The sequence below is a fragment of the Accipiter gentilis genome, chromosome Z, assembly GCF_929443795.1.
Source record: "Accipiter gentilis chromosome Z, bAccGen1.1, whole genome shotgun sequence".
In the NCBI taxonomy this organism is placed as follows: domain Eukaryota; kingdom Metazoa; phylum Chordata; class Aves; order Accipitriformes; family Accipitridae; genus Astur; species Astur gentilis.
In genome coordinates, this window is record NC_064919.1 from 39,668,825 (window position 1) to 39,695,908 (window position 27,084).

The 27,084-nt window shown below is 40.4% G+C and overlaps 1 protein-coding gene across 8 annotated transcripts in view; it reads left to right on the forward strand.

The window, feature by feature from the left end:
• Positions 1–27,084, forward strand: part of SEMA4D (semaphorin 4D) — a 100,697-nt gene that overhangs the window by 39,934 nt on the left and 33,679 nt on the right. For 7 of the 8 annotated variants that reach the window (XM_049796650.1, XM_049796646.1, XM_049796645.1 and 4 more), the window contains exons 2-4: positions 16,543–16,606; positions 23,300–23,697; positions 25,984–26,129. In XM_049796650.1, the coding sequence (XP_049652607.1) occupies positions 23,604–23,697; positions 25,984–26,129 (240 nt within the window). In that variant the 5' untranslated portion in view covers positions 16,543–16,606; positions 23,300–23,603. The remainder of the gene's footprint in view (positions 1–16,542; positions 16,607–23,299; positions 23,698–25,983; positions 26,130–27,084) is intronic. The other variant, XM_049796651.1, reaches the window with a different exon arrangement.

Sequence of the window (27,084 nt, forward strand, 5' to 3'; positions counted from 1 at the left end):
TCTATTGGTCTTTGAAGATGGGGATGGAGTTGAGGAGAAGAATTTGAAGCTGACTTTTCTTCTTGCAGATGAGAAGTCAGAGTTGTTGAAAAATGTTGTAACTGTTAAGCCCTTTCAGAGTCGTATGTTTCCTTTAATTTGTTGTTTTTAAAATTAGATTTGGAGGCAATAGATCTGGGAAGCAGGGAAGACAGTGTCCTTGCTGTAATGGTAGATTTTATCGGTATTGATTATTGCATATTCATGCTTTTGCCTGTGAAATGCTTCTTTATTACAAATTAGATATTAGCCTGTCTTAGTAGCAGAAGAGCACTGGTGGGTCTGCTGCTGGTAGGTCTGAACTCCTGTGTTGAGGCTTGTCTGTTGGTATATGGTATATTCTGGGGAAGATTTGGGCTCTAACCAAGCTGCTTGACTGATTTCAGCTCTATGGTCTGTTAAGATGGTAATCTGTGATGGTGACATTGAGATGCATTTGGTGTTTGAGATCACTGAGAGGGGAATGCCTTTTTCTATGAAAGTGGTTGTGGATCAGTTTTTTCACCATGTTGAACCAAATACTTCTGTGTAATAGTTGTGCAGAGATTTGTACGTGCGTATTTAGATATTTTTATAACATAGCAAGTCCATGGTTTTTTCCCCCAAACTGCTTTTTAAGGGCAAATTTGTAATGTACAATGTGTTGCAGAAACTGTCTGAACCAGACGTCATATTAACCACTATTGCTGCAGGAAAATTTGTGCTTAATTAGAATCAATACATTTCACAATAAGAGGAGAAAATGACCTTGTATTTGGCAGGGTGAGTTATTGGTGTGTTATTGGCCTTGTTCTGAGGTTTTCCCTGTGTTTTTTCTCACCCTTCTTCTGTTAAGTTTTGTACGTCTATAATACTTGCTTTTAAAATACTATATTTTGTGTGTGTTTTCCAGAACCATGTGGTACTAAGAGGAGCTGGACAGTACTATTATTTTGATAGAATTATGTGAGCAGATACACTCTAAATAAAATTATGGCCCTAGTTATCTCACACCTGCCACTACCTGTAAGACAAACTTCCCGGAATTACCCTGGTACACCTTTATCAAACCTGAGGGTCTGTATCAAGGCTGTAAGTGGAACACTTCCCCCCCACCCCATGGTGTATCAGGTATTTTCCAAGATGCTCAGGATTGGCAGCATTTTTCACATCTCATTTCTCTGCTTCACCTCCTTGTTGCTGATGGGTGCAGCAGTGCTGCATAGGGGCAAGGGGACCCTAATCGGCAGGTCTTTTACAGCCCAGGTTTTATCCCATTTTCACCTTTCGTTGAACAAGAACTGAACATTGTATAACTGTAGTTGTGGTCCACCAGTGAGTTTTAGCAATACATGCTACCAAAAATAGTCTTGTTAAACTCCAGGCCTTGCACGTCGTCTGGACAGGATTTCAGTCATTCATTTGTGTCTGTCTTTTTTTGATGTTTTGCAAACATCTCACAACAAAGACTGCTAAGCTATTCGGACATCTGGGCTGAATCACATCTAACCAGCTTATGTGAGCAAATGTTTCTACCCATTCACATAGAGAAATGTTAGCTACAAAGCCTGGGACGTTCTGCCACAGAGATGAATGGCTTAATGTGGTTATGATTAACTAAATTCACTCAGCTTATTCTGACTCTGGCTTTTTCCTGTGGAGGCAGAAATGATTGCCACTTTGCAGTATAGGTTTCTTTGATTTTTAGACCTGAGGCAATACTCTACTTTTGCACTTCCTCTGTTTAGCTTTTGCCAGTCATAGAACCTTTATAAGTGGAAGAAAAGGCAAGACTGCAGACCTATTGCAGAACAGGCGCTTCTTGTGTCTGGTCAGCTTTCGTTTGGACCAAATACACACAATGTCTGAAAACATCTTTTGTTGATGATGATGATGATGTTTTCCTGTGCTGGTGGAGTAAGTCAATTACCACCTTCCTTGAAACTGGAGCCGTAATACTAGCCTGTATGTTAAAAAGATAAAATGTCCACTAAGACCATAGTATAAATAATCATTAGTTGGAGTTACAGTCTGCCTTGTTTCCAGAGCTTTCCTAATATGCAGCAAAGGAAAATGGACTGGAGCTCTCATATTCACTCCTGCAGCTTGGAGCTGGTTGTCAGTGCTGAAGGTCATAGGTAGGAACAGCTTCACACTGCTCTGAGCGGCTGCAGGAAGCAGCCCAGGAGTGGGGCAGAAGGAAGGCCAGTCCTTCAAGGATGCAGCCTTAACTCATGGCTTCAGGTTATGCTTAATTAAGTTACTGCAATTGCCGGTTCCTTGTCGTGTTTCTCCCATCCCCAACCTCCTGTGCCACTGCTGCTTCCCTTCAATGAGATCTTAATGATGCTGGGACTGTAGGGTGTCCTGGTTAAATGTACTCTTTACCTTATTACCCTGAAGTAGCTTTCCACTGAAATAGCTTTCTGATTTTTTTATTATTATTGTTTTATTTTCTTTTTATCCCCACCATACCCTGTGGCCATTGCTGCATGGTGCATTACTTGCCAAAGCAAGCCATGCTTATTCTGTTCTTGCATTGCAGTGTTCTCTTCAGTGCTGAATGCAAATCCTGCTAATCATCAAGGAGTTGTTTACTGTCCAGGTAAAAAAATAGAGGCAGTTTTACACTAGCTTCCTCAAGTCCTGGTTGACAGGCAGAATCCACTGTGTAGCTCCCTGTCCTGGGTGCTGTTTAAACCCTGGCCTGACTATAGTCTTGTCTGCAAGAGTTAACTGATACTTAACTTTCGGGCCTGTAGACTTGCCTTACCCTCCCTCTGCTGGTGATCAGCCTTCTGCAGTCTCATGGATATAATTGTCACAGCTGGGCTTTTCTAAAAGTGACGTGTCACCCTTACTAATCCAATAGAGTTTAATCTTTTGGACTACGAGCAATTGATGTTATTGAAATGGGGTTTGACAATAATATATGTTCTCTAAGCATTGTTATTTTCTATTTACTATTTAAATTCAGCAAACCAACAGCAGAAACAACCCCATGTTCTTCTACAGTACTCTGCAGCTCTGAAGACCTCTTCGTTTGAGAAACAGGATTTGTGTTTTGGTCACATCTTCCAGCTTGCTGCAGTAACACATTGAAGTGTTTGCTTCATCTGCTTTAATAGATGACTTTAAGACCATGTAATCTTATTTGTCTCAATTTCACAGCTATTGAGGGTAAGGAGTGGAGGACTGCAGAAGTTTTATTTTATGAACCTTTCATCTGGGAAATGTCATCCACCTCTAGATTTTGTAGTGCCTTTGTCCCGCTCAGGCAGTGAGGTGATTCAAATGATCATGTGTTTATTTTTTGAATGCGTCTTTGCCTGTTGATGACAGCAGGTGTCACAGAATAGGCTGTGCACTGAGAGACAGTGCATCTTGTTGCTTGTCAGTCTTAAAATTTTTCACCTATCCAAGAGGCAAAATGATGAAACGGGACCCTGTGTAGCCGTGGGAAGAGTTGCCCACCTGGCCCTTGGCTCTTTTGGCAGTGTGGGAGGCAGTGTAGGGGCTGGCATGGGGCCCTTGCTTGCACCTGTGTCTCTCACTTATCAGAGGTGTGTAGAGATGGGTTTACTTAGGGCACAGGGGAAGTCCGACGATGCCATTTTAGCCACAGCTCCTTGGAAGCAGATACCCTGCCACTTTAGCTGCTCCCCTTAATGTCAGTTATACTGATGAGTTGAGAAAAAGGTAGATGATACCTGCTCTTCTAAGGTGGTGACAGAATTTAATTGTTGCTGCTGGGATACCTTTGCATGCAGTGCAGTGTTAGTCTGCTTGATGTCCATGTGCAAGCTATTAAAGACCAGATAGGGTGAAACTGTGAGAAGAGGCACTTTTTCAAACCTGCCTGTATTCATATGCATAAGACTGAGACTGTAATGTCTCTGTTGATGGTGTTTTCTGATTTTGCTTGTAAGTACTGAAAGTATGATGACACAGCCCCATGGGAGACGTGGGTCATTGGGTGCAGTTGGAAGAGCCCCGTGGTGGCGAAGGAGTGGCTGCTAGGATGGGACGGCTCCAGGAGATATGGAGGAGGACGGCGAGTGGCTGGGAGATCCTTGCAGACGAGGATAGTGAGCAGTGGGAGATTCTTGCAGGCTGTGCTGCTAACTTTTCAGCCCCTTAAAAAGCCAGAAAAATAATGTGTATTAAACTTGTTTTCCCCCATGAAAACTTATGAAGTGTCTTAGATGTAGGAAAAAACTATTTGGTTAGTGACATAAGCATTAAGATGTTTAAGGTGAAAGTGGTGCAAACTGTGTGGTGCAGACTTTCACTGAAAGGTGCAAACTGTAATTTTTTACAAGTGACACGACAATCCTTGTTACAGTGCTGTGGATCTCAGTAGGCAGTCCGCTCACCTTCTTTCTACTGGAGTTGCTGAAGACTTTTCAAGTCTTCCTGGTAAGTAAAATTTTTCGTATTTGAACTGTTGTTCCTGTGCTCTACTAAGACGAGCCTTTCCTTGAGTCTATCATGACACTTCTTTTGGCTTCTTGAGCCTGGCTTTCACCAGGAGCCTTTGCATACCACAGGAGCCTTTGTGCACTGCAGGAGCTGGTGGGGCTCTCTGCTGAGCAGCTGTTTTCCCAGGCATGGTCACCTTCTTGTTATGCAGTTACCATGTCCTTCAGAGGTGAAGTAGCTGATCCCAGGCTTTTAAAAGCACTTTTTCTTAGGTGTGGGACTGACAACTGCACTGGCATATGTAAGGGAAGGTCAAACCTAACACATGTCTGTGAGAGCTGGAAACGTAGCAAAGCATTGGGCAGGAGATACATGCCATTGAGAAGTTCTGGGCCTTGGATGGAAAGACCCATCACCCTTGGAGTGGTTTGACAGACTGTTAGTCAGCAGCTCATCTTGGCCAGGATCTGACCAGATTGTCTTTAGGACATGATTTCTCAGAAGGTGTCCTGTGAAGCCTCACTCTTGTCAGACTGGAAGGACTTCTGTAGAAAATCCTGTAAAAAATCCTGTAGTAGCGAAAGTGAAGCCACCTGTTTTCATATCCTGAGAAGCTGCAGGTGATAGGAGTTGTTTGGTTCCCTGTGCTTCAGGAATGGTGTGGTGAACCTAGGTGAACATCAAGATGATGCATCTCACTTACGTTACAGCAGTGATATAAATCTAATTTTTTAGCTTTCCACTAGTATGTCATTGTCTTCCAGAAGGTTAATTTCGAGCAATACTTTCAAATGTAAATGTTTAAATTCCTTATTTTATGCTAACAAAAAGATAAGTAAGGAAGGGCTTTTTTCCTGCTGAAGAGTGATGTCTGTATCACCCATGACTACCCGCAGCATGACAGTGTTTTGCTAGAAGTCTTGAGGGAGGGGTCAGCTGCAGTGAAATTGCATAATCATTGGCTGTCACTTAAGTGTTGGATGTGTCACTTAAATGTTGTATGTGAAGATACAGTCTTTCAAAGCATGTTAGAATTTAAAAAACTTTAACCTATTCAGATATTTTTTAAGTGGCATGGCTTAAAAGAGCTAACAATAAAATGCACGGTACCCACCATGTTAGAAAGATAGAGAAGCTGTCCAAGCATAGATGCTCAGTTACGTACGTTTTTTCAACAGAATGACTGTTAGTTTTGGGCTTTCTCAGAGAGGAGTCATGGAAGCTTTGGGGTCAATAAGGAGCAGCTTGTGTTGTGCCTTGAGGTGTGCAGTCAGCTGACCTTCCTGGTGGACTTCTCAGACCATTGCATGCAAACCAGAGTGCAGTTTCTTGGGTGTCACTGAACAGCAAATCTGTTAAAGACGATAAGCGTTTTTGCCAAGCAGAAATACGTCTGCAGCCTTTAAGAACAAGAAAGCTTAAATGAAGCTTGCTTTTTAAAACCTGCTGTAATAAGTGAGGATGATCAGCAAACAGTCTGACAGGAGACAGGTATCTTAGCAACAGAAATAATGAAAACTGTCATTTGGTCTTTAATTGTGGAAGAGCAGTAGGAAAACAGCTAATAAATGGTTGTTAATCTGGAGTACTGATATTCAGCTTGTAGTCTATGTACTCCTGGGTACCATGGATGATTTCTAAGAGAACTGCAAAAACTACTTCAGAAAAGCAAGCTGATCGTTAGTAGACTTAAATTCTCAATGCAAGTCTGCACATCCTGTAGGAAACTTGAAGATTAGTGTTTTTCAATTTCTAAGAAAAAATTTTCCAGACTTAAGTCTAAGTAATAGTTTGCTGGAAAGAAGACTGTATACAGAGACTTTCCTCTGTTCATAAATAAATAACATTACCTAGCTAAGCTCATATTTCAATACTGGGGCATTGTTTTGCTTTACTGTTACATACTTTTGCGGTAGTTTAAAGCTAATATTCCAATGAGAGAAAACTGGGGGAAGCATCAAGGGAGAGCAAGAAGACAACTAATGCTTAGTAAGAATCATTGTTTTGTTTACTGTATTAAATCTGCCCTTACTAAAAAAACCAAACCAAAACAAAAAACACCAAAACAACCAACCAACCAAAGGAAAACAGCAAACCTTCAACAAATGAGTGGTGTAACAGTTGAAATTTAAACTTAGGAAATAACTATATCCACAGAGAACTTTGAACTTAAAAGTTTAATTGACTTGAATTAATATGGAATGATGATTTTGTTTTTGGTTTTTTTTAATAGAAGTGGCCCATTTATTTTTACAGGCTGTATAGGGACTTTGGTTTGTTTCTTGCTCTGTTAAGTGTGCTTTGAAGAGAAGGGTATTTTGCAATGCAGAATGACACTTGGAGTATAGACAATGACCGTAACTTCTCGAGTCCTGTCTTTGCCTCTTCTTGGTCATGCAGAAAAGAGGAAAAGAGGATCTAGCTGTCTCAAGCTTGTTCTCCTTTTTCTTTGTGTATCTTTTGGTGATGTGATACCTGTAGCTGCCAGCCTCAGAAGGTTATAAAGGGATACAGGGAAGCAGCTAACAGCTTGAGCACCTCTACAGAATGGTTCACAATTAACATTAACTGTCATCGAATTCTCTGACATCTCTCTCTAGGCTGGGATTAATTTTTGCATATGGCTGAGCTTAACCTAATTTTTCCATTGTGATATTTGAAATACGAAAGCTCTGAGTGGCCTGGGGTTGGGATCTCTGGTTTGAGGTAAGACGTGGGTGACTGCTGCTGCATGTGGAGGTCAGCTTTGCTGAGGAAGGCTTTGTGTTTCACTGTTGAGCCCTAAACCTTGAAGGAAACATATAAATCTTGTCTTGCCTCTAATGCTTTCATAAAATCTTTTCTGTAATACTAAACCCCTCAAATTTAGCATTCAAGGGCTGAAAAGTTGCAGTAATTACCTGTCTTATCAAGAAACTTTGATGTAGAACCTCTGTAGTCTGCAGCTCTCACATCTATCTTTCCCTTTCATACTGTCCTTAATGATTGTGCAAATAAGATTCTTGAAAGTTAATCATGAAGAGTAATAATGACTCTCTCTGCTACATTTCATTTGGCATAAGAAAAAGCTCATTTTAGGCTTGGCAGGAGTTAAAATCCCAGTAATGCTCATGAGAATGTTCTGCAAGCAAAGCTTCTGTTAATCCTGTTCCTGACATGCTCACACATAATTTGATGTGAAATCTGAAGCACTTATACTGAAAGATCTGCACCTGTGTTTTTGAATGTAGAGAAAGCAGTAATATGGGCACAAACCAATACCCAGTTACTAGCTAAAGGTCAGAATGACCTTTGGATTGTTAGTATCAGTACAAGGGTTGTATTGAGGCAGGAGCAGATATATGATTGATGCTCTACAACCTCATTGAGTGGATGTAGCAACACATGATAAATCACTGCATTTGTGTAAGTTCAGTCAGAGTTGTTTTTTCAAACTCCAGAGTTAGTCATAGCTGAGTTGTTGCTAACCAGATTCTGCAGTGAAATGCCTATGTTTGCGCAGAACAAAACTTGTTAAACTTTCTTGTAGTTGCTGGTATGTATAATTTCTTTGTATATCTTAGAAGTGTGCAGACCCCTGGCTGTACACAGTTTAAAAAATAGCAAAGGTTAGTGAGTGACAGTGTAATAATCCAATGATGATTAGTAAAATCCGTGCCCATGCTACTGGTGAAAAGCATTAACAGCTTTTTTCAAAAGTATGGTTGTGTTACTTTTCAGCATTAAAAATGCCAGGGTTGTAGAGGTTTTAGCATGGAAGAAAAGGCAAACTCTTTTCTGAGCTAGCATAACCTTAAACACAGGAAAACCCCAAACGTTTAAAAATGCTTGCCACTGAAGCTGTTTGCATTAGGTATTTTTGTTATGGTGAAATTATGATTTCTTAAATTTTCATGCTATTTTACTTCATTTCCATGGTGCTTGCCAAGAAAACAAGCTATTGGAGACTATGCCTGTCAAGATTTAGTATTTAAAATGACCTTTGCAGTGTGGTGTGAATTCTGGATTTTGACCCTAAACCTGGTATATCCTGATACGCATGGGGTTGGCTGGGACATGCAGTTGTCCCATGGTGCGTGCTCTTTGCCAGTCCTTCAGAGGCAGCTGGATATCTTGAATATGTGAATAAATGTAAGGGTAATACCCTTGTGGCCAGGGTTTGGCTGATGAGAAGGAACTGTAGTTTGTTACTCACCACTGGCAGAATAAAGTAAATTGTTTTCATAATGATGCTGCAGCAGGAAAAGAGTAATGTTTACCATTGGGGATGTAGCCCTACCCTGGAGTAGTTCTGACTTTTGTCTTTTCAAGATCTCTTCCAGCAAGCAGTCCTGCAGAAAGGTCAGTCACCTGGTGGGTGCTGTGCAGCATCAGAGGGGAGAACTGCATCATGTCCATCATGGGCCTAATCCTGGACAGCCCTCACTCAGTCCTTCAGGGTTTACTTCTTCAGGCCAGGATCCTTCAACTCTTACTTGCTTTTTCTTATTTTGGTCCTGAAGTGAGGCTGTGAGGCTGGAGTGTGAGTTTAGCACTTACTGGGCTTCCCACTCCATTTTTTTTCCCCAAGGAAGGCTCAGACTTCATGTCTCCAAAGGTGTTGCATATACATTGCATCTGACACAAGCTAGCACTGCAACTGAAAGAGGGATTGTGGATGGATTTATACTACCCTGGCCTTTCCCCCCGCCCAAAGTAGGTTTTAACCCGTGGAAGTTGATCAGTTGACTCCCATAACTGCTTGCACAGAGGCACAAATTTAAGCTGGGAGGTGCGCATGGATGGAGACCAGGGGACACAAATGGCCAAAGGTAGCAGGTAGGCAGGACAACTTAAGTAGGCAGGCTGGACCCCTCATAAGTGTAAGGGGGAAGAGCAGTTATCTAGCTTGTTTCCTCCAGCCCTGTTTTGGGGATCCAGGGGTTAATTTTTAAGCCATTCACCGGGCACACTGCTACATTTCTGATGTGTGTCTTAAAACTAAGATGTTTGCATAATTCCTTATCAGTGTACAGTTGCTGTCAGGACCTATAAAGCCTAAACGTGTTGTAATTAAAAAAAGAGTATGGATAGAAGAGTGGGTTACCACATACTACAAGTGGAATGCTGCAGGGGAAAGAGGAAGACAGCAGTGACCTGGTGATAGGCCAGGTGTGAGAGCTAAGCATGTCAAACTCTTCTCATGTCAGTACAGGGAAAACTGCATTGCTGCTTGGTGCTGTTGGTGCTGTGGCTGAAAACAAAACTTGACATTTGTTGTCTGAGGGCTAGATACCAAAGGATGGGAATAAAAGGTAAAAATGTTTCTACATTTGTTCCATTAATATGGGGATGACCTGAGGAGAAATTATCAGTTTTAGCGGGGACTTTTTTGTTGTTAATCTTCAACCTGTAACAGGTTCTCAGTGGAAGTAAATTTAGAAACTCAACTGGTTTCAGTTTGAGAAGGTTCCCTGTGCAACTTCCATCCCACAACTGGTTGATGGGGGAAAAGGAATTGATGTGCTGTGTAACTCAAAATGCCTGTCTCCCTGTCTCATATGGAAATGTGAGTGTTGAAACTTGCTGCAGAAAAAGCAGCTTACAAAAACACCACCACCTGTACGGAGGCACTGGCTTCAGCTCGGTATTTAGGAAAGAATTGACAGCACTTGATGGTGACTCTTCAAGTAGCTGCCGTACAAATACAATATATTTTTTTATTAATCAAGAAAAAACCTGGCATTTCAAAAGAGGGCTTTACTGCACCACCTTCAACATATGTACATGCCTGATGTAGGAAAAATTGCATGCTTTCACTGTTCAGCCAGCATGATTCATGTTAAATGCAAAGCTGCTTGTATGTAGTGGGCAGCAGAAGCGGCTCCATGGACTGACAGGTGAAACACTGGGAGCAGCAACGCTGCCATCTCCTTGCTGCAACCAAAACTGAAAACTCAAAATTGCTATCGCAGGTCCATTTGCCAGTTGGATATTGTAGTTCTTTGTAGCAAATTAAACTGGGAATGTGATACAGGAGGATTGAGGAATGTATGAATTTCCTGCAGTATGTTCTGGTTGTTTTGCTGTCCAGCAGGCATGTTTTTAACATGATACGAAGTATCACCCTAACCAGTCTAATGACATTCTCCTTCTGTAATGACTTTGTGCAATTGGACGAGAGAGAGAGGAAGATAATTTTAAAGGGGTGTGTGTGATAAGGGAGTTCTAATGCATGATCAGTAAGATAAAGATATTGAGAAGCAGAACAAATTTTACCTGTGTTCATAAGTCAGAGATGTCCTTACATAATTTGTAAAGCTTGAGGAAATCCCTTTTTATAGTTTTTTGGGGGTTTTTTTGGACATGAACAGTTTTGTTTTGTTTTTACAAAAAAAAGGGTAAATTCCACCTGTGAATTTTAATTGTTTTTTAATAATAAATACCGCTGCAAGGTTCAACTTCTGAATTTCATAAAGCCAAACACAGCAAAGTTTTGTTTTTGTTATTTCTCCACTGTTTTGAATAACTTGGTTCAAATCCCCTACTTCAGCAACCTTGCACAGCTCCCTCGGGGAGGCTGTGCTGTGACTTACACAACAAGGGAGCTGACTCTCTAGCTCCTTGAACTGAAGTTGCTTGTTTCCTCAGCACAGAAGCCTTTCCTAAGGATGGTAACGTCTACTAAGGTTTCTCTTTAGTAAGTTGCAAAATGTCTTGCTGTGCAGGTTGGAGAAGTGCTGTTTTTTAATCTTGTGTGCTGAGATGAAAATTGTTCTTCCTTTTTCTTGTCCTCCACCTAATGTTAATTCGTTGGTGGTGGTGGTGAGAAGAAAAAGGCAGTGATTCTGACGTGCTTTTAAAGGTTGTTTAAGAGCTGTGTTTGCGTTTTGCTTTCTTGGTGTAGGTGCCCCTGAGCAGTGCATGCTGTTCACAGTGTGTATGGGTATGTACAACTTAATAAGCTGGGTATTTTCAGTTGGCAAACTGGCTGAGGTTGTTTTGGTACTGAAAACCTTTGCTGTGTGGACATGGTGGCTTTTGTATTTGCGTCCTTTGAGAGTCAAGAAACTTCAGGGTCTGGCACCTGTCAGTAACTGGCATAATTTGTTACACTGTCTTGAAAGCCTGAATATGTTACTGAATAACAGGGTTTTTCTATGCTATCATGATGGTAAAATACTCTTCTTTATGTCTTAAAAGACTCGCTTCCATGTCTTCTCATTGCCTGCATTTTTTGGAAGAGGCCATGCATTTCTCAAGGCAAGAGAGAAAGAAAAATGTCCAGACAACATTGAAAAATGCTAAATACAGAACACTGTGAAGTAACACCTGGCTGGTTTGTAATCTCAAGTTCAGATAATTCTCTTGAATACATTTAGACTCTCACCTGTAAACAGTGGCAAGTGCACAATTCGTTGAAAAGCAGTGAAAGGTGTTACGTGAAAGTGACAAAAGGTGGTCTAAGCTCTTAAGTTAGTTGGTATAATACAGCATGTTGATTTTAGCTTTAGTTTTTCTGGGTTGCCGTATTGTCATGGTGAATATGGAAAGACATGACATTCATTCACTTCTCTTTTTAATATTACGAGGTGTTTCCACATAATTGGCAGCTGATCGTCTTTTGGGGAAGACACATCTGTGAAGCAAAGCTTGTAGTGTAGAATTCCTGGTTGTTGGTGTGGTTTTTGGTTTTGGGCTTTTTTGGTTGTTTTTTGTTTTGTTTTGTTTTTTTTTAACCTTTGGATTTTCTTGTGTGCTTCATTCATTCTGTTAAAGAACATTAGCCAAAAATACAGGCAGAATTTAAACTTTGTTTTCTGTTATTTTTCTTTGAATACTTAGAGTAAGATTTGGAGGGTCCTCTGCTGTTCCTTCTTGACAGGTTTTAGTACCAGCAAATAATTTTCTGGATTACTCCTTTTGTGATAGGAGAAGGAGACCTTGTAGGATAATAAGGGATGTTGCTCGTATGGTGAGAGGAGAGGTAATTGTCTCCTTCATACTGACCGCGTTGAAGTAAAAATGTGTTGAATATGGGGATGCTCCCAGTGACCTCTGCTCTTCAAAGACTGTTGTTTGTTGACCACATAAAATATTCTAATGCTGCCTCTGAAAGAACATTTGCTTCCCTAAGCAAATGCACTCTGTTGCCAGTACATATAAATTTTACATGTCCCTAAAGTGGTCGTTTAAAGAGTTCAACCTGAAGCCAAAGTACTGGTATTTCCTATATTCTTTCTACAGTTGTGCATCCTCATTTCCTTTCTCTAGTGCTCTGTGGCTCTTGGTCTTACACAGTTGTAGTGCTGGTGCCCTCTGTCTTTATTGGAATTTGAGTCAGAACCACTACCATGTTTTTGATTAAAATTTTATTAAAATAATCTTTCATTGATATTTGCATAATATTGTAACTGAGATGTGAGGAGTGTCAGGGTGGCAGTGGAATTGAAAGCTGAAGATCCCAGTCTGGTTTGATCTAAATTAAAATGACTGTTTGAGACCGAAGAGGGCTTTACTGCTTTGTTGCTCCAAAACCTGGTTTAGCACAGGCTCTGCTGCAGGTTAAAGCTGATGCACATGAAGTCAGACCTGAGGCAAACCTATCTTTCCTTTAACTTAATGTTTAGAAAAAGTTGGGGGATGTTGATAGGCCAGTAAATGGTTCTGTGAAATAAAGATGTTTTTATGAGAAGTGAAGCTTCACAGGTGGGAAAGGGGGAAAAACATTTGTGGCTTTGCTCTGTAAATCCTGTAGTGTATTTGTTACTTGACTTTCTTTGCCACAGTGTCTTGCACAGGTGATAAGCGGGTATCATCACCAGTCCCACTGAGAGAGGGTGGAAGCTGTGGGAAAAAACCACTCATAGCATTCACAGGAATGTTTTTAGTGTGCTGTCTGTGGGCAGTGTGTGCAGCCTTAGTTATTCGTAGCTATATGTTGGCTTTACCTGTGGCTTCTGTACGAGCATTTAAAATAGTTTTTCTAAAAAAGCTAGCGCATAGAGGTTGTGGCTGACTTCAGATATGGGTAGCAAATATAGCTCTAGTTGCAATCATCAAGTTATTGATCTGGAAATTGTATTTCAGTAAGGTTGGTGAATAGTGCTGTAATACTACGTTCTCTAACTGAAAATTTGCCTTCATGGTCTCCCAAAGACTTCTCTGAGTAATGAAAATTTGCTTATAAGCTAGTATTCGTCTGTGTTTTCTTTCTCCTTATTTAGAATCCCTAGGACCTGGTTACAGCAGGCATATGCTTGAATAGAGGATTAAAAGAAATGCTTCTGATCTGGATGGTAATTGATATGTAGAAGGAAGTAGTACAAGTTATATGATGGTGGTGGTGGGGGGGTTTGGTTGTTTTTTTTTTTTAAAATACAAGTGGGCTGTGACAGCCAGAAGTACCTTGTAATAGATTTATGTGCTTCTGAATTTGACAGATCAGAAGCAAGTCCTCAAATAAATAAATATATGCAAACACACATATATGAAGGATTGTGGCTCTTCAATGAAAAATTTCGTTAAGGTGACTATCATGTTATTCTACATAATATATTCCAGGCTGTCTTTTATTTATAATCCAGTAGGTGTTTTCTTTAATCTTTGAGGACTTAGTCACAGTTGTCATAAGGAGCTTTTCGTGGTATAATTTTTTGTTGTTCCTGTACCCTCCCCCCCAAGCTTAAGTAATTGTTGCCAGAAGAAACAGGTTTTTTTTACCCTTAAGTTTACACTGAAATATGGTTATCCCTCTTAAAACCCAACAGCATATAATGTTTGTTAGGGAGCTCCGGCAGTGCTCGCTTTAAAGGATCACGTGGGAGGCTTGGGTCAAACAGGAGGACCTAAAGGATGCCTGCAAACCTGCAGTGCTTACATGGATGTTAATTTCGTACTTAAGTCCTGGTTGGATTAAAGGGTTTAATTATGTCATAGCTTTTGGCAAGCTATGAGTTGTTACTCATGTGCGTAGCATGACTACAGGTGTTGTCCAGACAGGCAGCCAGTAGCGGTGTGATCAAAGGAGAAGAATCAGCCACTACTTGGAAACCACCCTTCACCTGAGCCCAGCCGCCCTCACACCCAACCTCATGTCTGTGGGCTTCTCTGCCAGAAGCACCAATGGTTAGTGGCCCATTCCAAGAGGCATACCGAGGAAGGATGCACTGTTCTTGGGAGCCGAGTTCTTGAGCTGAGGGTGCCACAACTTCAAAGTCCTGTCAGCTCTTCTGCCTCTCCCCACCTCTGCAGAGTTCCAGGGGCTGGCAGAGAACTGGCCTGGGCTCCAGCCACCTGCCTGTCTGGCTTTTGGGTCCCCAGTGGCCTCAGACCCTAGCTCAGAAACCTGGAGCCACTTGTGAAGACAGGCTGTTTCTAGAGCTAGTAAAGTCTGCAGGTCAGCTAATGTGCTGCAATGGTTTTTGTGGGCAGTTGGACCCTACTCTAGCGGTTTATTTAGATGCAAGTGCTTAGTTATAATGAAAGTCCTTGTACAAGTCATAGGCTGCTGGAAGTCCTTTCTCAGCAGAGGCAGAAGAGAGTTTTCTTTTCCCCTTAAGGTACCTACAATTAAAGTGGATGATTATACCTTTGATCTGCAAGCAGTAAGCCATAAGGAAGCACACTGGGATCTGAAAACTCTGGTTAGCAATAGTGACTGTGGCAATCAATGGCCTCTTGTGGCAAGCAGGAATTTTTGTAAGATTTTAACTCTCCACTTAAATATTGAGTAGCTACAACCATAGGGATGACTGGTGTAAGCTGATTCACGGAGAGCTTCATAATTGGTTGGATGATTCACAGTTTGCCTCCTCTGTTTTCTCCAGCAGAATGAAAAGTAGATTTTTTTACAGCAAAAATAAGTCAGTTATATCCTGCTAGGGCTTGTGAAAAATATCCAGTGGGTAATAGCATAGATGGGCAACGGATTTCCATGGGGTGTCTTGTTGAAAAGGCGTTGTGGGAGAGTCAAAGTAGATTCCCCTATATATAATGCAGAAGATCCAAAAGATTTTGAAAAGATTTTTTTTGTAGGCAAAAAGTGGGTGTAATGAACCTGTTTGATACCTGCTACCATACTGGCAGCCACAAAACATGCACTGTATGTTGTACCTTTGAAAAAAACCCTGTATAGGCTCTTGCTTTCTGTGCAGACATGCAGTATTGATCTGTTTCTCTCAATTTTGTCTAGCCTGTTTCTTTTGGGGCCTTCTGTCTTGTGAGCCTTTAATGATAATCTTCTGGATCAAGAATGAAGTCTTCAGATGTGCAGTGGAGATTTTTTTTTTAATGTGTATTCTCTTTCCATTTGGATCTGTGGGAGCCCTCTTACTGTTGACTTACTGAAATCCAGCTCAGACCCGTGGTGACTTGCATTTAAAAGACACTATCCCTTCAGGTAGCCCACACCCTTCTAAAAGCAGTTGGGTAAACAGTTTGAAGTATATATGCTAAATACAAGCTGATGTAACAGTATTATAAGTCTGCATATTTAGAAGTATGTTACCTGGAACAGTGTTGGGATAAATGCGTCTACCCCATTGTGATTGGTGTTCTCTTTTGATTACACCAAAATAAATATGAATGCATGAGGTTTCATCGTAAATATGCAGATATTCTTGTTCTAAGCTTGTGCATAATGCAGTCATTCAGTAACGCAGGAGAGTGGTGGAAGTGCTCTATATTAATTTAGTAAAGATAATTTGTGGGGCAGGCTGGTGTCTGACCTTTCTGAGCTTGCTTTGTACCAGCATAAGAGGGGTCCCAGACTCTTACCAGGATCAATAACTGCTACTCTAATGCAAATGCTGAATAATCTTGTACTGAGTAGTTGCCGACTAGCTTGGAATAGAGGGAATGAATTGAGTTTGAAAAGGACTGGTATGCATGCTTTTTGTCAGGACGACTTGATAGTTTTTTATGTTAAGTGGTGCATCAGGATCTTGGCTTGTTGGACGCAAATGTGTTGGTTCTGGTTTCTGTCAGAAATGGTCCGCCCTGGTAATCTGGGAAATAAAAGCCAAACTCTTGTGGGAGGATATATTATAATTCCCATATCAAAACTTGCCCTTTGGGTTTATGTGGTAATGATGTTAAACCCTATTTCTTATCTCTTTGCAGAAAGGACGTGTTTCTGACAGCTCCCCAGCTCCAGGGGTGTGTGGGAGTCTCCAAGGGGCTGCAGGTACGTACAATGAAACTAGGTGTATCGCCACCCCCGCCCCCTCCCTGCAGGAAGGGGTCTGTGGCGGATTTGTGGTGGCTGTATTACAGGTGTCTTTGTTAGTAGAACAAATAAATATGCTGCAGGAACACTAGGGACTTAATTCATATGATAAAACATAAAATAAGGATTTAATCATAAGCTCAATTTATTACTTTCTTTTGCTTCAAGACAAGAATACTTCTCAAGAAACATCAGAAAAGGGACTTTCTTCCACTTAGAACATACTGTATGTTTACCTGTGCTTTAGTTACCACTGAAAGGTCCTGTTCAGGATTGCAGCTCTCCTGTGTTACACAGTTTATGTGTTTGAGGGTGTACTGGGCTTGCTTTCAGAGGTATTTGAATCTTCAAAAATATTGCAGGGTACCTAGGATAGTTGGGTTTTTTTTTAAGCATACATGCTTGTTAATTTAGACACAGAGGTACTTTCGTGAGTGCTGTTAGTTGGCAGTAGGCATCTTGAAGTAACTTTGACTGACTGAGTCCTATGAGCTGGAGAAGAAATGAGGAAGAAGCTGAGCAATATTTTTTTTTTTTATTGTGAGAGTATGTTTAAGAGGTAGGGGAAGATGGACTTGGAATTTCAGGGACACTACTTATTGGTCATTTGAACAGTTACTACTGCAACACTGACACTGTCACAGCCCAGGTTCAATATGTGGAAGAACCCAGTGAGGCAGAAAAGGATTGTAAAACATCTGTCCCTTGGGGAGCTCTTGAATACTGGATGTGGGATAGCTCAACATTGAAGTTAGCAGAAGGTACTGGTACTGCAGCTGTGGTTGACTCCCACTGATCATCCATGTAGTTTTAAGTTAATAATTCCTCTTCAGCTTGCTTCTGTTCAGCCAGGCTGAGGACCCACAACAGTGCCTACAACCTCTGAGAGCTCAGAAGTTGACTCGTCCAAGGCCAGAATTTGCTTTCTTTTTGTTAAGAAAGACAAAGTAAGCAGAAGCAAACCCATTTACTCTTTCCTGTTGCTCTTTGGAATTGAAGGCTAACATATTTCTAACAATCCACCCCCAATAATCTGAAAAATAAGAATTTTAATCTTCTATTTGTCATCTTGTAATCTTTGCTTTGGGGGGAGAGGGGGGCGTAATGTTTTGTCATCTTGTAATTTTTGCCCCTGAAAAAAATTGCATAGTAGTAAATGAAACAGGAATGTGAGTTAAAAAAAAAAAAAAAAAAAAGGATTTCTCCAAGTATTCCACAGAAGATTATAAATATTCTCTGCGTTAAGCTCAAGCATTAATTTCCTGAGCACTTCTTGATGGCATATTTATCATGCAGAATTAGGAAAATATTGAATTTCGGTCTTCACATAAGGTTTCAGCCTAAAACTGGGAATTTCAATTTCCTCAGAATTTTTATCCTCTTCTAGCACTAGTGCACCTCCTCCAGCAAGCTCTGTGGTGGAGGTAAAGACCACATCAAATTATCCTAAAAAGCTTCATCTAATTTGTAAGCACCTAGCAACTACAAAGCATTTTGGTTACAGTTTTGAAATGTAAATAAGCCCATGCTTTACATGTATGTTAGTCATAAAGGGCTACTAGTCTGCTAGTTAGTTTCTGCCTCAGCAGAAAATTAGTCCATATGTACTGTATAATAAGAAAAAGATTGTAAAAATGATGTTTTTCATGAGATGATCTAAAAATGTCACTGAGCTTGAGGTTTTGAAAGGGTGAGAACTAAAGCAAAGGATATATCTAGCCTGACCTTACTGGTCTAAAATAAATGAACTATGTAAATAAAACTCAGCTGTCAGGGGTAAGCTGTACACTTCTTACTGTGTAATTCTGATTACTTAGAATACAAGCATTGCTAACTTCTATTTTTGGAAACAAAACTTTGGGCAAATTGAAAAAAATCAGGTTTAAGCAGAATCTCACAGTTGGAGTTCTGTGTTTTGGTATTTTTTTTTTTTTAATGTATGAAGCCTTAAAATCTTTGTTATCTAATAGGCATCAGTAAACACTGAAGCAGGTCTGTATTCTGTTAAAGCTTTCAAAAGCCTTTGAAGAAAGTTATTTTGGGAGAAATTGCAATTTATGCCCTCTGACAGATGAATCCTTTAACCCACCCCTTTTCTGCTGGAGGAAGCAAATTGCTCATAAATTTGCCTGTCTCAACATATTGAGCTTCATATCCCTCATCATAGTAAGTTAGAAGTTTTCCAAATGTGGGATTTTTTTGTTTTGGTTTGGTTTGTTTTTTTTTTTTTTTTTTTGTTTGTTTGTTTTTTTTTTTTTTGGTTTTTTTCCCCGTAAAGCTAAAAATACCAGAGTAGGCTGCCTGGGAAGCCTGCCATGTTTTTTTGCTCCTTGTGGCAGGAAAGGAGGGTGCCTTGCCATCAGTTATTGCTTACTGTGAGGCCCTCATTTGCTGTGCCTGAACAGCAAGTGGTGTGAAAGTGATTTCATGGAGTGGTAGGGAAGTATATATGTTAGGAGGTCTTCCTTCTAGCCCAGGGGAAGGTGTTTGTTAGTCTGGCAGACTCACCATGGCTTGCATCACCTGTGGTCATGTAGTTGTGCACTGCTTGTGTTGGGGAGGAGGTTGTGGCAATACCACAGATGGGAGCATAAGCACAGAGTAGGTGGGGGATTGCAAGAAAAAATAACCCCCAGGAGGAGAATAAAGTGCAATACAAAATAGGAGGAAAACAATGTGGACACTTGGTGTGCTTGGGGAGTCATGAAAAGAGTGACAGGGTTAGGCCAGGAGGGCCAGTGCCTGTTTGGCTTTCTGCAGGGAGAGGCTAGATACTTTGTGATGCTAATGATCATTTCTTGGGAATTTCAGGGATCCTAGCCATAATGCTGATTGCTCTGTGTGTGTCAGTAAACTCTCATATGGCTTAAACCTTCATAGAGAAGATAGATACATTCAGCAATTTGTGTAATACTGAGCAGAATTCAGAAGTTGCACAATGCAACTAAGTATTTATTAGAAAAAAAATATATTTCAAAATCAGGGTTGCAAAATTGGGCATTTCCTAACTTTGAAATTCCAGAATTTAGACAGCTTGTGCAAGTATTGTGTGTACAAAATGCACACTTGTATCCAGCTTTACCATGCCGACTGGGGAAGAAGTCACTGACCTCTGGGTTTTTGATGTTGTGTTTCATTAGTTATATTAAAAAAAAAAATAAATTGTACTGTTAAGGGTTGCTGAATTGACATTGTGAAAGACGAAATTTTATGTTCATATGAACCTTTGTTCTTACTTTGCCTTTGTGTCCTGGAGGATCAGAAGGATGGCAATCTTCTTCCCATTGTTGGTTTTTCAGCTTCTCCCATTGCAGGGCTAGCATTCTGGATTCTTTTAGAAGGTAGACTGGAGCACTGTGTCTTTGATGCCCACTGACACAGGCAATGTGAGAGCCAGATGTTTTTGGACCTTGGTAACAGTCAAGATGTGCTGTCGCAATGCCCTGCTTTCATAATTTGTGCTAGTATTCCCTGTTAGCACTTGGGCAGCTTGAAATTTTTCTTTCTAACAGTTTTGATTTTCTGTCCTTTGAGAGAGCAGAAACTTGTCTCTTCCTGTTTATCTGCCTGTACACTAAAACTGTGCATGTCAATGGGAATATTCACAGCTCTGAACTTCCAGCTGTGCTCTGCCAAACTGACAGGAGCTCTGTTGATTGTTTCTTCTTCTACAGTTGCCCTGGTTTTGGTCACCAAGCATTATAGAAAACTTGCATATGCAAGTAGTGTGCATATTATTTTGCTCCAGTTCAGCATTATACATCGATTTAAAAGAATCATCAGCAGATGACGTAAATTAAAATTACTCATTTAAATTTACCTCAGAAAATTTCCAGCAGTTTTAGAGAACAAAAGGGTAGACCTGTGGCGACTTTAATTAGAGTTTAGTTATGTAGCCAATCTTTTCAAGTTTCTATCTGCTGTACTTCTTAAAGGTTCATATTTTCAAGCAAATTGTGGTTCATTTTTACATAAGGCATTAGGAGACCTAACTTTTCAGAAGGCAACATGCTCAAATCTAATCAAAGCCGGTGAACAGCAATGGAACTGAGCTAATTTGGAAAATTAGGCCATTGTCTGGGCCTTTGTTGGTTTTTTTTTTTTTCCTTCTACCCCTTGTGTTATATAAAACCAGGTTCATATTAGATTATGGATGACTTCCCAGTGGATGTCAGTGAAGGAGTTATTCCAGATAATTTTGAGCACGGGGCAGGGAGGAGGAGGAGTGTAATTAAATTGAAGTATAAATAAAAGGACAAGGTCCCGAGTGCATTTTCATCTCTATTTAAACTTATAGGAATGAGAACAAAGTGGATCTTGCACGATTAGGCACATAACGTTCACTGTAGTCTGTCTCACTCCTTTTTTTAGCATGCAAAATTTTACCTTAAATGAACAAATAATGTCCCACAAGTCAAACTTACTAATGTGAAAAAGGGCCTGTCTGTATACCTATATATAGGTATAAACCCATACAGTGGGACCAAAATGACAGATTTCTGCTTTGTGCGTCCAGAGAATTGGCACACAGCAAAGCAGGCACTAACTAACCTAGCCAGACCTTTTGTCTTCAGAAGGTAGTGTAATTTGTTTCAGATTTTGTTGTCATTTTGCATTTTCTGAGGTAGGTGAGCTAGGCTAGGAGTGTAACCACGGCTGTAGGGAGAATCAGGATTTTCCTTTACAAGGGCATAGATTTGCTAATCCTGTTTTAAAGTCCAGAAAATTAGGAGGACTTAGAAATTTTCTCTGGAGACATTTCTACTGCATGGTATTGTACATAAATAATTGCTTATTGCTGGGACTAGTACTGAATAATGATATTCTGGCTGTCTCTCTTTAAAAAAAATCAAGAGTTAATGGGGAATTGATTATTATGTCAAGTCTTCAGTAAAAAAAAGGTGGCATGAAAAAAATAAATTAGCACTATGTAGAAATAATGGCTCAAGGATCTTTACTCAAACTACTGTTCTCCCCCTTGCATTTCCATTAAAGTAACATTTCTAAACTGCCTTGAACTTAATCATTGAAATACTGTTCACTCTCCGTAACGCTGTTTGCCTCAGAATACTTTTGTGTGATACCTTGCAACTCTGAGTGGGCACTTTTTAACGTGTTGGAGAGCAAAACATGCTTATACATGATGATAAACAGGAAGGCTGCAAGACAGACGAACAAGCCTAGTAAGCTTAACTGTGAAAATATGATGCCTTAAAACCAGAAATTATTTATATGATCCATTATGACAGTTGGATCTGATCCAAAGTGCTTACCAAAACTAAAAAAAATAATAAATATAAAAATATATATATATACACACACAAAATATTTAAGTCACAGTTTCAGGAAGTTGTGGTTTTGTGTGGGTTTTTTCTTAGTAGACAAAAGATTGGTAGGAATAAGAGTTTTAAATTTTTTTTTAACCTTGCCTGTGATCATTTAGTAAAGCAGGTGTAAAAGCTTCTGATGTCTTTGTCCATCTTCTATTCAACCATGTTACTTCTGTGTTCATAGCGGATCTGCTGGCTGTACTGCCCAGTGGTTCCTTGCCTTTGCCTGCTTAAACCCGAGGCTTCTCCCTCCCAAAGAGGCTATCAGCATCACAGTTGTCATTAGAGATGTTCTGGCTGCAGTTTCGCCTTAGTTTTTTATTTCTGTCCTTCTCAAGAAAGGATTGTGGCATGTTTCTTAGTAGGGTCACACTAGTGTCTCAGGCTGTGGCACAGTGTAAATCTAGCACCTTCCGTGTGCTGCTGCAATGGAAAACATACTTTTCTTACACTCCCCTCCCCCTTGAGTGTACAGCCCTCAATTTATCCATATGCAGTAATCTAGTCATTGATAAATGCACTTGCTTCTCCTGGTAAATACTTAAATGAGTCTTGACCTAGGAGTGGTTGTAGGAAGATGGGAGCAGTGGAGACTCTTGGAAGATGGTGTAGAAAGCAGTGAATGGTTTTGTTGGTTGCTGAGGACAGAGCGCTTTCTGGACCTGAAGGGTAATGCGTGGTTCAGAGACACAGTGACTTTCATAGGACTGTCTATCGTTTTAGTATTTAAGCGTTTTCTCCGTTTATTTTTGTATGCAGTGCTTTCGCTCGTTGTTTCTGTAGCTGTATTTCTTTCTACCCCTGCATGTCTTGAGTGCGTTAGTAGCATGAAAAGACTTTGCTAAAAATGACACTTCCGTTTGTAAGATCCCAAGGATGGGAGGTACAGCAGGTTTGTGTAACTGATGCTTAAGATGAATGCAGCATTTCTCATGTCCTTTGCTCTCTGAACTTAGTCATAGTGATTTTTGTTACCTTTCTCATTTATCAGAGAGGTGGGATTTTCTTCAACTTACTATTAAAAGTAAGAAAACATGTAAACTAGAGTCAAAGTTTGTGCATTAAACATAAGTGACAATTCAAAATACTTATATGTGGCATTCTAGATTGAAATGATTGCTTTCAGTTATTGCCTATTTGCCATGTAATGTGCCGCTGGTTTTTAAGAATTGTATTTTCACCAATTAATGTACTCTTTATCCAAATGAAGCTGTGCAGATAGCTGTAGAAGCATTGCAAGATCAGTGCATATGATATGCTATTTTTGGCAGTACTTGGTTTGCTTTCTTTTCTACTTCTTGCTCCCCTCCTCTCTACACAGCATCATTTATTTCTGCAACGAAACAGAAGAATGCGCTCAGTTGTACTTCTCAGCAGCTCTGCAGCCTGTGGAGAGTGTGGGCAGTCTCTGTATGCAGCATCCTGGAAAATGTGCATTCCCTTGAAGAAGTGATCTGCTGAAAAGCACGTACTTGTGTACAGTTGTTCCAGCCTGCCTTGTTGCACTGCTCTCAAGGTCTGAAATGCCTGGTGTCTAATACTCCCTGGAATTTGCATTTATTCTGCTGAAGAAAAGCTAACTGCTGCAGTTATTCAAGGAGCCCTGAAGAGCAAGGACACTGAAGATGGCTCTGTGTGCTTTTTATGCAGTTTGGGGTTTGTTACTGAAAGTGACAGTAGCGTTTGGCCCAGTACCAAGGATCACTTGGGAACACAGAGGTAAGAAGAGAAACTTAAGTAGTGTAATATGGGACACTGCCACAACCTCATTGTTTCTGTGGGATCTGAAACCCGTAGAGACTGTATATTCTTCCAGCCTACTTGCTGTGAGTTTGGTCAGGTGTTGCTGCCTTTGCTCAGCTTATGAAGTGCTTAAGACCAGAATATTTGAAAGTGACTCAGACAACTGGGTTAACTGATTTCAGATCCTTCACGCAGTTCTGAAAACATAGCTTTGTTGGAATTTTGAATTTGGCTTTGTCAGCTGAAGGATCTTGCAGCTGAAGCTTGCTTCAAGAGAAGACCCCAATAGATGTATTTTGTTTTAAACAAATTATTTTTACTTTGAATCTGAACATATTAGCAAAATGTACCTCTCCAGCTAAAAATCTTTTGTATGCTTTTTCAGACTGAGATGTATTTTGACACTAAGCCATCCTGTGCACTAAATAAATCACCAGGTGAAGGCAAGATAAGCATTTGGCCCTCTTCTGACAGCATTATATGGTGTCTATGGTTGAAAAAATCTTTCCCAGAACACCACTTGCCCTGTATTTGAAGCTGCAGCAAATAATCACAATATCCCAATATAATCAGCAGAAGTCAGCAAATGCGATGCAAAGAGGAGTAATAGCGAGCAAGGACTAAAGAGTAGTTATTTGCTGCTGTTTGTGAATACATACACCCCCACACCCCCCCCAGCCCCCCACCCCTGCCATGGGGCATGGATGCTTTGGGTTTTACAAGGTTTTGTTTTTGGGTCCTCCTTTACTACTAGTTAGTTAGCAACAATTACTTACCAAGTGTGCTGTACCAAATAAAAACAAGTATATGGGCAGTATGAAGAAGCAGCCTTAAATAAGGATGTTAAATACTGAGCAGTCATAGTGTAGGAAAAGACAGATGGAGATTAAGAATATAGTAATGATAAACTGATTTGAGATGACTGTAGGAGGTGTTTTTCCTGTTCATTGGTATAGCAATTAGTGAGTTGCTGATGTAGCTTTTCGGAAAGAATGATCTACACACGGCTTGTAGTTCCTGTTTAGACTCCTTGATGCTCCTATCTTGTATAATGTTAAAATATTATAGCAAGTTGCTGTTTAATGGTATTATGCAGACCCACATCCAAAATACTCGTATAATAAATGGAATTTCTTTTCATTCCTGCTATTTTTCCCTGTCTCTGTCTGCCGAAGATTATTGCATTTAAATCTGGGAAGCCTACTTTGAATAGGAGGGGGAATTTAGTTCAGTGGAGGAATGAACATGTGGAGTTGTATGAACTAGTTCATCCATTTGGGGAAAATTTTCCTGCCAAGTAAAAGAATTTAAAATGATGTTCTTGAGAATCTAGTTTAAAATTAATGTTTCCAGAGTATTAGAGTTGAAAATGTGCAATTTCTAATGTTAGAACTGGGAGCAATAATACATTGTTTTCTGCCTGTATCTTAAAAAGCCACGCTTAATCAATCTTGTGGTAGTCTTTCACACAAATATGGTCTCCCAAGCTTTCAGTCATTTTTCCATTATGGTTGTACATGCAGAAAAAATATTCTTGTATATTAGTCATTTTGTGTCATCTTTCTCCATGCCATTCTGTCCCAGTCTGCATGCTTCCTCATTCCACTGCTTTACCCCTGTGTTTCCCTCTTTGGCTCATGTTCTTCCTTTTCATCTTGATTTTCCCTCACTTTATTTCTTTCTGTCATGTGCTTTTCATCTCTGGTCCCCACTTCAAAATCGGCTTATTGACCCTTTGTAAATGGTTCTTTTTTAGCTTGTCTTCTTTCTGCTATGGTAATATGCTGAAGTGTCATCTTCTAAGGTGCAGGATTTTTTATGAGATTTGTTTGGGGCAGTTGCAAGGGATATGGTGACTGAACTGATTTTCCATAGTAGGTGGATATGTGGAAAGGAAAAGGTGAGAAAGGACCTGACAGTGGATGTGTAAAATGGAAGGTTAGAAAAAAAGGGGAATAACAGGTAGAAAAAAAGGAAGGAAGATGTGAGTTATGGGGATCACTACAAGAGGAGTTATTTAGGCATTTGAAATTGGACAAGAGAGCAGGGACCAGTGATTTTGACGTTAATGATGGGAGCTGCTGTTTCTGCTGAACCAAGCTTCTGAGGGGTCTCTCATCTGTTACATGAGCTGTCTGAACTAACCTTTATTGGTTTCAAGGTACACAACAGCTGTTACACAACCTAGAAAAATGACCCATAAACTTGACCGTAAGTGATTGTGTTTCTTCATGTGGTGCTATTTTTCTCTCATTTCAACAGAGGTCCAGCTAATACATTTTCATGAATCAGAAGTGTCAAACTATTCAACCTTCCTGTTAAGTGAAGACAAAGATGTTCTATATGTAGGAGCCAGAGAAGTGATCTTTGCATTAAACGCAGTGAATATTGCTGAAAAACAGCACGAGGTATGCTTTTTAATACATGATCCTCCATGTAAAAATCATATTCCAAAGTTGCCTTCATTTTCTGGTATCAGTAGCATGGCACTTTAGGTGGTAGGTACCTAAAAGAGAAAATACTTTGTGTGGACTGCTCCTGTGTTATTTCTGGAAGATACTGTAGAGTAAAACATGCCATCAGATGAGAGGAAGAAAGGAGAAGTTGGGTATAAACGAGTAGTTAGAGGTCTCCTGAGGTATTTTCTTCTTGGGGACAGGATGCTGGACTGGAGGGGCTTTGGGTATCATCTGTAATGGTGGTTCTTACACATTTTGATTATCAGTAGTGGGCCATCTCCTGTTAATCTGAATGGGAAGGAAAGTTGGAGCTTGCTCAGGAGTGGCAGGCTGGAGTTGTGCTTCAAACGAAATGAAGGCCCTGTGCTTTTGGTTTCAGCTTCCGTTTTGTGACTCTAGGTGCGTCTGCACAGCAAGCAGTGGTGCAGACAGGTCTGATCCAGCTTGCTCAGAGAAGTATTATGGATACGCTGATGCTGGTTTCCCAAAGTAGATTAGCCCATACAGAAGTCTGCTAACACTGTATTGCTTCCAGTTCTTCCTGGGCTCCTGCTTCTCATCCCATCAGCAGTGCAGGCTGACACTTGGAGATGCAGTCCCACCCAGGATGTTTTGGAAGATGTTTATATGATTTTTAATCTGAGCAAAATGTTCACGGGTGATGGTGGGCAATTTCACCAGTATACAAAACTTGCTTTACGAGTGCATGTAACTGTCAAAGTTGTACTTCTCTGTATAGTGTAAATTGGTCCAATAAGTTTTCTTTGCCCCCCGCCCCCCCCAATGTTTTTCATTCAAGTGTGAATGGAATTGAGAAGTACTTACGGTTGCATTTCCCTAATGCATATGGTAATGGAACTTCATTAAGCAATTTGAGGGGAAACATCATGATGAACCCAAAAGA